Raw genomic sequence first — 12488 nt, 5'->3', positions numbered from 1 at the left:
CTTCTGGTTGAAGAAGGAAATCTGAACTGCAGGAAACAGAGGCTGGAGAGCAGCCTGAGCAGGAACTGGGCCGGAGACAAACCAGCAAAAGAATTGCATTCATTTCAGAAATGGAAAAGTTTATGGGATACATTTCTGAAAACCCTTCAGAAGCTAGTAAAATATGTTTTACTATGTTTTCTCCAGCTTTTAAAACTCCACAGATGCAAGAGTGTGTGATAAAATGTGAAAATTAACTGTTTGCAGCAGGTTTAATTGTGAGGAGAGGGAGATGTGTGACTGCTGCTGGGCCAGACGTTCAGGGGTCGGGACAACGCAGAGTGGGCACTCGAGGTCCTTTATGAAGATGGTATTTAGAAGAATGGTGACAGCCAACATCTGTGGCTCCGTAAGTTGGCTATTTTGGCTCCCATCTTCTGGTATTCATTCTGAAAGATTTATAATCCTTCTGGGAGTGTGGTCAGTGACAAGAGTCGAAGGAAATCCTGAAATGTGGAAAAACTAACTTTGCTTAATATAAAACTGTTCTAAAAAAAATCCCCCAAGTCTATGAATATGTTTCCAGATTTTCAGGGAAAAAAAGCTGATTTACAGAATTTTTTTTCTATAAGGCTCTAACTTCACACCAATAAATCTTAATCTATTCTTTGATTCTGACAGTGGTCTGGAGACAGATAATTCAGAGAAAATATAAGATCGCACCTCGTGGGTACTTCCTATGATAAATGGCTTTTAAAACTATGTATGCCGCCAATTGTAGTGTGAGTGTTAGCGAAAACTCAAAAGTAGAGAAGAAGCTAGGAGGAGACAGTAAAGGGAATTGGACAAAACACAGAAAGACTGCACAGAATGTGAACCCAAAAATTCCACCAAAGAAAAGAAAAACAACAGTTCTTCAGAAAAAAATCTGGATTATGTGCAACCAAAATATCCCAACAGTGTAGTCTGGGTCTTTGAAGACATCCTGGCTGTGAAAGAGGCTGTAGATCTTGTCTTGTGTCAACGTCACTCCTGCAGTCACACCATCCGAACTGCCCCCAAGACCTCACTCCACCCGCAGCTCTCCGTTTGACTTTCCAAACCCCAATAGGAGATGCTGGCCTGAAGCCTCCGCACCCTCCTGGGACCTCCTGATGCCGCCCCACTTCTGTGTGTCATTTTGCTTCCTTGACCTGATGATGGACTGGGTGACGTGCATACTCCTCTCAGTGGTTACTGCTTTTATTCTGCCTTTGTTTTCTAGATGGAAAGTAGAAATCAGTAATACCTGACAGTATTGTGCCCTCAAGTACTGGAGTTACTAACCCAATATAAGGAGAAAAGGGTTTATTATACTATATTTTAAAGCCAGCTGTGGGTAAGTGGTGGCTACATTTTTCTTGACAGCCAGAAGAAAGAAGAAGCTGAAAAACATAATTTACATGTAGGTAGTGAACTGCTCTCTATACAAGGACAGCCTGGATTACCCCAAGGGAAGAAAAATGGCCAGTCAGCAACAACACCACCATCTGTCAGTCTTTAAGAAGCATAGGGCGTTTTCTTAGAACAAATAAGAAAGCAGGCATGCAAATCTTTCCCTCTTTGCCTTTTGATGTACACCATTAAATAATTCCCTCTTGGTATCTTGTCTTAAAAGTAAGAAGTTGTAGTAACTTCACAGCGAGGAATTGTGCACTACGTGCTTGTGATATGAAGAGGAGGCTTACTGTTTGCTGTTTTGATTCTGTGTGGCTTTTATGTACTGTCCATTACATAAAAGTGTATGTTTGTTTGCCAATTTTTATATTCATACGGTAAAATATGGACAAGTAGACAATATAAGTGCTCCATAAATATGCTTTGAGATGTAAATACACATGTGTACTCTATGTTTTCTACATCTGTCAGCCTGCTTCATGCCACGTTGACACACTGTTGGGACTTACTAAAGAAAAGACATGTATCCCTCACCATTTTGGAGGCTAAGACATCATCCAGTACCAGGTATTGGCATCTGGTAATGGCCTTCTTGCTGTGTCCTTTGGTCAAAAGGCACCTGTGGAGAGAGAGGCCATATCCAAGCTGACTAGCCCACTCTGCAGTGCCATTAACCCCTTCATGGAAGCAAGGTTCTCCTTATCTCATTCATAACTCAGCTGTTCTGTTTTCGATTGTGAAGAAGGGCAGTTTGCTGCTTCCCTGCACCTGGGACGAGTTTCAGTGACTTTCTCTATTGTGTCGTTAAGGTACTCGCGGCCATGAAGCTTCTCCTTCCTTCTTGCATTACCAAGTCTTATAGAATTAAATTCTTTTCACCACAGCCCTTTCTGCACCTACTTTGGGTCCTACTGTTCTGCTCTTGTCCACGAAGTTTCCCTTTCCTCTCTATAAGACTTTTTCATGTGTATGTGTGTATATATATGTATATGTATATGTATATGTATATGTATATGTATATGTATATGTATATGTGTATATGTATATGTATATGTATATGTATATATATATATATGTATATGTATGAAGGACAAGTGTTTTTTTCTCTACTGTCCCCTGAAAGTCAACATAGAAGACTTTTGTGACTTCAGAGTGTGAGGGTTTCTACCCTACAGAGGACTGCCTCTTCAGTAACTGTGAGTGGCTCCAGTGGAGGAGGGTCTCCAAGATGGCCTCAAGCTTCTGATGCCTATGACAGGGTCAGCTGTGACCCCTGTTCTCTCTGGTTACATATAGGATTCTCACAACACCCCCATCACATTTGTTGAATCTTCTAGAACAGCTCACGGACCTCAGGAAAACATGCTCCCTGTTCGTTCTAGTTTGTTTTACATTGCTGTAGTAAATACTGTGACCAAAAGCATCACAGGGAGGAAAGGATTTACAGCTTACAGTCTACCGTGATAGGAACTCAAGGCAGGAACTCAAGGCAGGAACATGGGGGCAGAAACTAAAGCAGAAGCCATAGAGGACTGCTGCTTACTGGCTTCTTCATGGTTTGCTTACTCTGCTTCCTTATGCAACCCAGGGCCATTTGCCAGAAGTGGCACCACAGGTGTTGAGTGGGCTGGGCCCTTTCACATCAACCTTCAGTCATTAACAAGAAACACACCACAGGCACACTTATAGGCCACCCTAATGGAGGCATTTTTACAGTTGAGTTTTCTGCTTCCCAGATGACCCTACCTTGTACAAACTTCCTAAAAATTAATCAGCACACAGGTTTATTCAAAGAGTGCTACAAAGCCCATGAAGAGCTATATTGGGCAGAGTTTCTTGGCCCTTTCTTGGCGTATTACTCCTTCCCCAGGAATACCATGTTCTTTGTTTTTTGTTTTTTTTTTTTTTTGTTTTGATTTTTTTTTTTTTTTGAGACTTCATATGGAGACTGATGGATTTTTGGCCATTAGTGACCAACTTAACCTCCAGGCCTGTTTCCCTTCCCAAGGCTTACTGGTAAAGCTGCAATTTCCAACCCTGGTGGTTACCTCTTGAGGACAGCCAGAATCCTAGTGTGTCAAACTCATTTATCACTTTGAAGATCACAAAGATTTTAGAACTGTATGTCAGCAAACTCAGCAAAGACCAAATGTACAATCTTAGTAAGAACATTTTTCAGATGTAGATTGTACTGCCCAGTGCAACTGATCAAGGACTGGAGGACCATTTACCACCTGAATATACAACTTCCGTCCTTCAGTTGTTCTCTTAAGCTGTGCCCCTGGACTCTATTTAATGCCTTAATATCACCCATTGTTGTAGCTGTTTAAAGGAAGCCCACTGGAAATGTTGGCGCTTAATTGGAATAACATTTTATGATGCTTGCTATGGCTTTTCCATGCTTTTGCTCACCATAATTCATTTAACAAATTATAACCCACTCAGAGAACTTTAAAAATTTTATGTGCCATGTGTGGGGAGACTCGTTTCCTAGCTCGCGGAGTTGTCTGTGTGGGAATGTGGCTTTATTTAACCTTTATATGGCATCGTGTCTTCTTCCTAGGGGGGAAATCAGACAGCAACTGTAATTGCCTTGTGTTCCATGAGGGATTTCAACCTCGCTCAAGAGACCTGTCAGCTGGCAATTAGAGATGTTGGAGGTCTTGAAGTCTTAATAAATCTGCTTGATACGGATGAGGTCAAATGCAAGGTAAGAACTTTGTCACAATGGTAAGAGGTCTCTGGAAGCTGTGGGTGTCAACTACATCTGTCTGCCTCCTTGTCATTCGCTGTCCTTGCTGATGATCCAGGAGCTGGTCTTCATTTTCTCCCTCATTTCCCTGCTTTCTCTTCCTCCTAGCTGCATGTACTCTGGAATGAGAAGTGTTTGGATATATAAGAAGGAAAAAGTATAAAGGCTGTGTGTAATCTTCAGGGATGGAAACTATTTCTTAAAGACCTTAATTGGGGACGGCTCTTAGGTAGACTTAGACTTTAAAAAAGCATAGCACTGGGTGTATATTAAACTCTCAATCATCTGTCACTTCTCCCCCCCCCCAGATTGGTTCATTAAAAATCCTGAAGGAAATCAGTCATAATCCTCAAATCAGACGTAATATTGTTGACCTTGGGGGCCTACCAATTATGGTTAATATACTTGATTCTTCACACAAGAGTCTTAAGTGTTTGGCAGCTGAGACGATAGCAAATGTTGCCAAGTTCAAGAGAGCCCGTCGAGCAGTGAGACAGCACGGAGGCATTACCAAGCTGGTGAGTACCACCATTACCACCTTCAGATACTAGCAGACACTTACACAGTCCTTCCTTCTGGTCTTATCTGATGCTCTGTGCATCTAGTCATCATGATGTGTGACGACTAGAGTCTTTTGTTTGTAACATGTTTTTTAAGAATGATATAAATATATTTACTTTAGCAAGGGTCATAAAATAGTGTTTGAATCTCAATTTTCCTTTCTTTTTTTCCCCTTAATTAATTTATTTACTTTACATCTGATCACAGCTTCCTCCCTCCTCTCCTCCCAGTCCCACCTTCACACACCCCATCTCTCTTCCCTTATCCTAGAAAGGACAACCCCCTATCGGAATCAACCCCTTCAGGCACATCAAGCTGCAGCAGAATAAGGTTCATCCTCTCTCACTGAAACCAGACCAGGCAGCCCAGCTAGGAGAAAGGGATCCAAACGGAGGCAACAGAGTCAGGTTCAGCCTCCACTCCATTTGTTGGAGGACCCACATGCTGCACAACTACTACATGTGTTAGGGGCCTAGGTCCAGCTCATGCATGCTCTTTGGTTGATGGTTCAGTTTATGGGCTTTGTAGGTCTTTGTAGACTGACTTTGTACGTCTTTTTGTGGAGTCGTTGACCCCTGTGGTCCCCTCAATCCTTCCTCACACTCTCCCACAAGACTCCCTGAGCTCTGCCTAATGTTTAGCTATGGGTCTCTGCTTCTAGTACCATTAGCTGCTGGATGAAGCCTCTCAGAGGACAGTTATGCTAGGTTCCTGTCTTCGAGCATATCATAATATCATTAGGTGTTAGGGGTTGCTCTCCCATGAGATGGGTCTAAAATTTGTCCAGTCATTGGTTGACCATTTCCTCAATCTCTGCTCTATCTTTATTCCTGCACATCTTGTAGGCAGAACAAAATTTGGGTCAAAGGTTTTATGAGTGGGTTGATGTCTCCTTCTTTCCACTAGAAGTCCCACCTGCCCCTATATTTCCACTGCTAGAAAGTCTCAGGTAGGGTCACCTCCACAGCCCACTGGGAGCCTCAGGTCTGCCAATTGCCCCATGAACTACATTTCCCAACCCACAGCTCAACTTTCAAATAAAAGGAATTTAAAAAATATTGTCATCCATGGCGCTGGCTGGAATCCACTGCAAGGGCAGAGAAAAGGGAAAGTGCTAATACCAAGGCATCGTTGTAGCTCAGTGATAGAACGATGCCTATTATGGGAGAGGGCCTGGGCTTGATTCCTGGGATGATGGAGAGACTCTGTGGATGTAGAAGTGTGGTGAGGATAAGAGCTGGCAGAGGACAGGGGACGGGGAGGAGAAAGGATGAGGTTTGTGGTAGGAGGTGGTCTCAGGAGCCCTAGCATCTGACGAGCTCGTGCACAATAGGACTCTCCTCCATGGGCACAGTCAAACTGCATTGTCAGTTAGAGAACAAGTGGAGAACAGCCTGGGTGTGGATAGTTTTTACCCAGTTAATGTTTGTTGTGTCCCTCTGAAAAGTGTCTGTGTTCAGCAGCTGCATTGTTTTTTTAGAAGATTGAGGGCAAAGGGGGACTAGACATTGTTTAATAGTATATAAAATCTTAACGGGATCAAATTATTGATATTTATGTCAAAAATTTAAAGAACTGACCACCACACAGAAATCTATATACACAATTAGAAATGTATACTAGGAATATATACAAGGAGTTGGTCACAGAGGTATCTTGTGACTGTTGAGTTTTCAGGGGAAACCTGTAGAAATGAAGAAAATTATGAATTTCCACTTACATTTTTCAACTTGTCTTCTGTGTATAAGACTTACCTTAGTCATCAGGAAAAATGATTATTTCAGTAACCATCAAAAGGAAAAGCATGTGTTCAATCTCTTGTCCCTTCATCAAAGACCTTAGAAAAGTAAGTGCTGGGGACAGGGTGATAGCTAAGTGGTTAGGAGTACTTGTCACCAACCTTGCAACCTTGGTTTAATCCTGGAACACACATGGTGGGAGGGGAGCACCAACTCTCACATGTTGTCCTTTGACCTGCGCATATGCACTGACACACATGTGAATGTACACACACAAAGAGACAGGATGGGGGGAGGAAGAGGAAGAGAGATAGGGCAGGGGAAGAAATGGAATTATAATTAAAACTTTAAAAAGTAAATGCAGTGATGATCTCAGCACCCATGTTAAGCTGGACAGGCTCATGTACATCTGTCATCCTGGCACTCATATGGTGAGATAGATATGAGGAGAGGAAAATCTCCAGAAGCTCTTAGACCAATAGCTGGTCCACACTGTAGGGCACAAGAAACCCTGCCTTGAACCAGACAAGTGAGAATTGACAAGAGATTATCCTCTGACCTCTGAAATGTATCATGTAACACTCCTACCTGCAGTTATAGATGAACTCACAAGTGTGCGTGCACACACACACACACACACACACACACACACACCATATACCACATATCAAACATACACACATTTAAATGTTCAAAGAGGAGCAATAATTACTAAGTTTTAAATTATGAGATAGACTGATATAGCTGTACATGGAAATAACTCCCATAAATTATAAGAACAAAACGATAAATGCAAAGTGGGATCTTTGAATCTCACATTACATTTGCAAACCTCATATTTATCCAATTGCACTAACCTAAAAAGATAATGATGCTCATTTTATTTTGATTGGAACAGCAGGAAAATTAGGGATAGGAATGGTCAGTAATGTGGCAGTGTGTGTGGGGTACAGACAGAAATAAATATACATCTCTACCATGAGGATGCCACAGTTGAGTAGTGGTAAATGTCAGACAGGAAGAACATAGCTCTCTAAAGTACTGTGCATGCATTAGCCATCCAGTTGAATCCAGCCAGTCCTGGGGATGATGGAGAAATAAGGGGGGGGGAGGTGCTGTCAGTTGTTCTAGAAATGGGAAGTCAGGCAAGGCTGGAGGGAGATGCTGCTTTATTTTTAAAGGTGTTTAGTAGACAGACACACCAGGAGAGGCATTTCAGGAAGATGAGGCAAAGGCTGACACAGAGAATTTCAAAGTTGCTGCTGGTTTTATGTGGCTGAATCCATAGTAAGACGGCTGGATCGGAGATGAAGACAGAAGGCTGTACTGCTCACCATGGAACTGCATCCAAGGAGCTGGGGACAGTGAAGAAGGTGGACTCCTGACCTTCAGGGGGAAAATGGGAATAACTGTTGCAGGGAGACTTTGTAGGGCTGTCTGCCCTGTGGGCAGCCCCACCATCTTAGAATTCTCTTTCTGCATGTGCTGCCTCTAGTAGTTCACAGCTGAAAGCTGTGGCTGTATTCATTGTTTTCACCCTGCACTCCACTGTCCTTTGAGCCATAACTAAATTAAGAATTTGGGATTGAGATTGAGAGTCTGTTTAGGTGTTTAGTCTCCTAAATTTGGCATGGGTGTTTGTGATTGTGTGTGAATAATCACAGGGTTTGGCTAACGAGGAAGAAGAATGAGTAGATCTTATGGTGATCTTTAAAGATAGTGACCCAAGGAATGACAGATAACCTCTTCTGAGGAAGCCTGGCTTTAGTTCCTCCAAAGGGCACCCTGACTTTCTGCTTTGCTTTAATGTTCTCATTGATTTGATCATTAAAAAGAAAGGAACACACTGGCAGTTTAATTTAATGGGTTCTGCTATCATGTGTGCATAGCTGTGGCCTCTCCTGCATGGTTTTGAGAGGCATAAGCCATTGAACTTGCTTTGCAAAATTTTACTGGCTTTGGATAGCTTGGGTTTCTGAAATACTGGCAGTGATAATGTGGGTTATAGTGGTGGTGGTGGTTGGTTGTTGGTTGTTAATGTTGTTATTGGTGGTGGTGGTGGTTGTTGATTGTTGTTGGTTGTTGTTGTTGGTTTTTGTAGGTTGTTGTTGGTTGTCGTTGTTAGTGGTGGTGGTGGTGGTTGTTGATTGTTGTTGTTGGTTGTTGTTGTTGGTTGTTGTAGGTTGTTGTTGGTTGTCGTTGTTAGTGGTGGTAGTGGTGATGGTGGTGGTTGTTGTTGGTGTTTGGTGGTTGTTAGTGTTATTGTTGTTGATTGGTTTTGTTGTGGTTGTTGGTTGTTGTTAGTGTTGTTTGTTGTTAGTTGTTATTGGTGATGGTTGGTGGTGGTTGTTATTGTTGGTGGTGGTGGTGGTTGTTGTTTGTTGTTAGTTGTTATTGGTGATGGTGGTGGTTGTTGTTGGTGGTGGTGGTTGTTGTTAGTGTTATTGTTGTTGATTGGTTTTGTTGTGGTTGTTGGTTGTTGTTAGTGTTGTTTGTTGTTAGTTGTTATTGGTGATGGTTGGTGGTGGTTGTTATTGTTGGTGGTGGTGGTGGTTGTTGTTTGTTGTTAGTTATTATTGGTGATGGTTGTTGGTTGTTGTTGTTGGTGGTGGTTGTTGTTAGTGTTATTGTTGTTGGTTGGTTTGGTTGTGGTTGTTGGTTGTTGTTAGTGTTGTTGTTTGTTGTTAGTTGTTATTGGTGATGGTTGGTGGTGGTTGTTATTGTTGGTGGTGGTGGTTGTTTGTTGTTAGTTGTTATTGGTGATGGTTGGTGGTGGTTGTTATTGTTGGTGGTGGTGGTGGTTGTTGTTGGTGGTGGTAGTGGTGGTGGTGGTAGTGGTAGTAGTGGTGGTGGTTGGTGGTGGTAGTAGAAATAATGTACTGGCAGTGGTAGTAGTGGTAGTGCTAATGGAAAGATAGTAGTAGTATTACTATTAGTGGCGGTAGTATTGGTGGTGATGGTGGTGATGGTAGTATGGTACTGTTACTTGTAAAGAGGCTTTATCCTATGGTCTAGGCTAGATTCAAACTTATTGGCTTAGATTAGTCTTGGGTTCTCGATCCTGCCTCTGACTTCTAAGTGCTGAGATCATAGGTATGCACCATTGTGCCTGATTTACAAAGATTAATATGAATTCTAGTGCTGCACTAAAAATTTACTATCTTAGTAAGTGTTTTCTCAAAGGAAGAAAGTATGAGAGCCCCCAGACTCAGAGGAAAATGGTAAGGGATGAATGTTTTGTTTCTCTGTTTCCACTGCCTATACTTTAAACATACTGTTGAAAATAGGTTTACTTGTGACGGAGTTAATTATGGTAGGGTGAGTTTTACTTTTGACTGAGTTAATTATGGAGAATGGATTCACATTTATTTTAAAGACTTCTGTGTTTGGGCTGGTGGGATGGTTTGGTGGGTCAAGGCACTTGCTGCCAAGCGTGACACCCTGAGTTCAATCTTCAAGAGCCATGTCATGGAAGGAAATAACTGGTTCCTACAAGTTGTCCATTGACTTGCGCACATGTGTCTTGGTATGCACATGCCCGTACAGTTACACGCATGCACACACATACAACACACATGTAAACAGCCTCAAATAATAAAAAATAAAAATGGAGGCCGTGCGCATTGTATACATCTATTTTCCTAGGTTGCTCTATTGGACTGTGGACAGAATTCATCAGAACCAGCTCAGCCAGGCCTGTATGAAACGAGGGACGTAGAAGTGGCTCGATGCGGGGCTTTGGCCCTCTGGAGCTGCAGTAAGAGTCACTCGAACAAGGAAGCCATTCGTAAAGCTGGGGGCATCCCCTTGTTGGCTCGGCTGCTGAAGACCTCGCATGAAAACATGCTCATCCCAGTGGTGGGAACACTGCAAGAATGTGCATCAGAGGTGCCCAAGCCATCCCGAGTTTTGTTTGTCCTTCCTTCTCTCCTCCTCTTCTTCCATCCATGGTTGTTCTGTATGTGTACACGTGTGCGCACATGTGTGCGTGTGTGCGCGCGCGCGCGTGTTGGGGTGCATGCACATGTGTGCACTATTAAGTCAGAGTCTGATGTTGAATGTCTTACTGGATTGCTCTCCACTTCATTTTCTGAGGCAGAGTTTCTTGCTGAAACTTGCTACTTTCACTCGTCTAGCCAGCCAGCTTACCCTGGGAATCTCCTGCCCCTGCCTCCCAAGTGCCGAGATTATAGATGGGCCCCTGAGCCCACCTGGTTTTTAACTGGGCACTGGTAACTGGAACTCTGTGCTTATGCTTGTGTGCTCAGCACCGAACTCTAGTAAGCTTCAAGTTTGCCATGAAAGTTATGAAACCTTTTCCCCGAATGTCTTTTCTGTTTTAAAAGAGAAAATGGACATCAAATTAATAGTCCAGTAACTGAATCAGAACTTGTGACATGTTTCCAATGTTTCATGGTTATAGTCACGCTATACACTCATAAATATTTATGTTTCTATTTTTCCAGGAAAACTACCGAGCTGCCATCAAGGCAGAGAGGATCATAGAGAACCTCGTGAAGAACTTGAACAGCGAGAACGAGCAGCTGCAGGAGCATTGTGCCATGGCCATCTACCAGGTGGGGCTGGCTCTCTACACTGGGTCACCTTGCCCCATAGTTAGAGACGGCAGCATGTCTAAACATGCAGTCCCCTCCTCTAGGAAGCTGTGTTACTTTTTGTACCATGTCTCAAATACCTGGCCGAAAAGGGAGAGGGAGGATGGATTCGAGCTCATCGTTACAGACCATGACGGTGAGATAGTGATTGTAGAGCAGCCTGGTTCATAGTACAGGGGAAGTGGTAGAGGCCGTTCTCATCAGTGTAGACAAGGAAGGAGGTGAGGGGGCAGGAATAACACACTCTCCAAATACCCTATTAGTGACCCACTCCTTCCAGCTACTACTCAGCTCCTGAAGGATCCCCAGATTTCTCTCAAGATAGTGCCACAAGCATGAACATATAGTAGAGGGCACGGCATGAGTCTCAGAGCCAAATTTTCCTGTCAGTGCTTGGGAATCTGCAGTTTTAGCAAGTTACTCCAGGGGTCTTCAAGACCTAATAGGGTGAGAACTGCTATACTGCAATGGTGACAGATTTACTCATGCATGTGCCAATGTGCCAACTAGTCTGATTATTTACATTCTTTAAGATCTGTATCTCCTCCTCAGGGTAGCCAGGCCTTTGCACATTGGGAAAAAAGTAGCTCATTAGTATATGATGAACCGTGTTGCTTTACGCAGATTCTATTTGAAGACAGTGATTTCGGGAAATTTTTCTTTTACCTCTCTATGTGTGTGGGTTTATGCATACACAATTATGTGCATGCATGCTACTATGGTATGTGAATGTGTGTATATGCATTTTTGTTATGAGTTTGCTTACTTCAATATCCACTAACTTTGGGTGGGTTTTTTCCTAGAATATCAGAGCACAGATTAGAATTGTCAGGGATGAAGGTGACCTTGAAAATAAATGTCTGGCTGGTTGTGGCCACACAATCTCTGTCTAACTAGAGTGTACTACTTGGGAAATACCTTTAAGGTGAGCATAGTCAGAGATGCGAGGAATTATATTCATTTTCTAAGGCTTCTGCAGATGACCACAAACTGGGTGGCTTCAAATGATTTTGTTTTCTAGCATCTGGCGTCTGGAAGTGGACGATCAAGGTTTATAACAGGTAGTTTCTTAAGAGACCTCTGTCCTTGGCTTGCAGTTAACTGTCTTTTCCCTGTGTCTCCATGCCATGTCGGTGTAAGTCTGTACTGTAGCCTCTCTCAGGGAAAAGGTAGCTATCTTTTAGATGCTCATCCTAACCTCCTCTCACCTTTACATCACCACTTCCACATGCACACACACACACACACACACACACACACACACACACACACACACACACACACAGTACCATGAAGCCAGCTGCCCCACCATCAACCCTAGTGAGAATTTATTACCCTGATAATTATCAGGCCTCACTCCATGTTTGACCTTATAAGCTTTACCCTATAGCCCATGAGTATGCA

At 42.9% G+C, this 12488-nt stretch overlaps 1 protein-coding gene across 3 annotated transcripts in view; it reads left to right on the top strand.

Moving 5' to 3' along the window:
* The window catches only part of Odad2 (outer dynein arm docking complex subunit 2), a 193809-nt gene that overhangs the window by 50067 nt on the left and 131254 nt on the right, over positions 1-12488 (top strand). For all 3 annotated transcript variants that reach the window (NM_001427763.1, XM_087590734.1, XM_087590735.1), the window contains 4 exon segments: positions 3980-4126; positions 4477-4686; positions 10114-10356; positions 10935-11045. In NM_001427763.1, the coding sequence (NP_001414692.1) occupies positions 3980-4126; positions 4477-4686; positions 10114-10356; positions 10935-11045 (711 nt within the window).

The sequence above is a fragment of the Rattus norvegicus genome, chromosome 17 (genome assembly GCF_021556685.1).
Source record: "Rattus norvegicus strain SHRSP/BbbUtx chromosome 17, alternate assembly SHRSP_T2T, whole genome shotgun sequence".
Lineage (NCBI taxonomy): Eukaryota > Metazoa > Chordata > Mammalia > Rodentia > Muridae > Rattus > Rattus norvegicus.
This window is presented reverse-complemented; position numbering and strand designations above follow the sequence as displayed.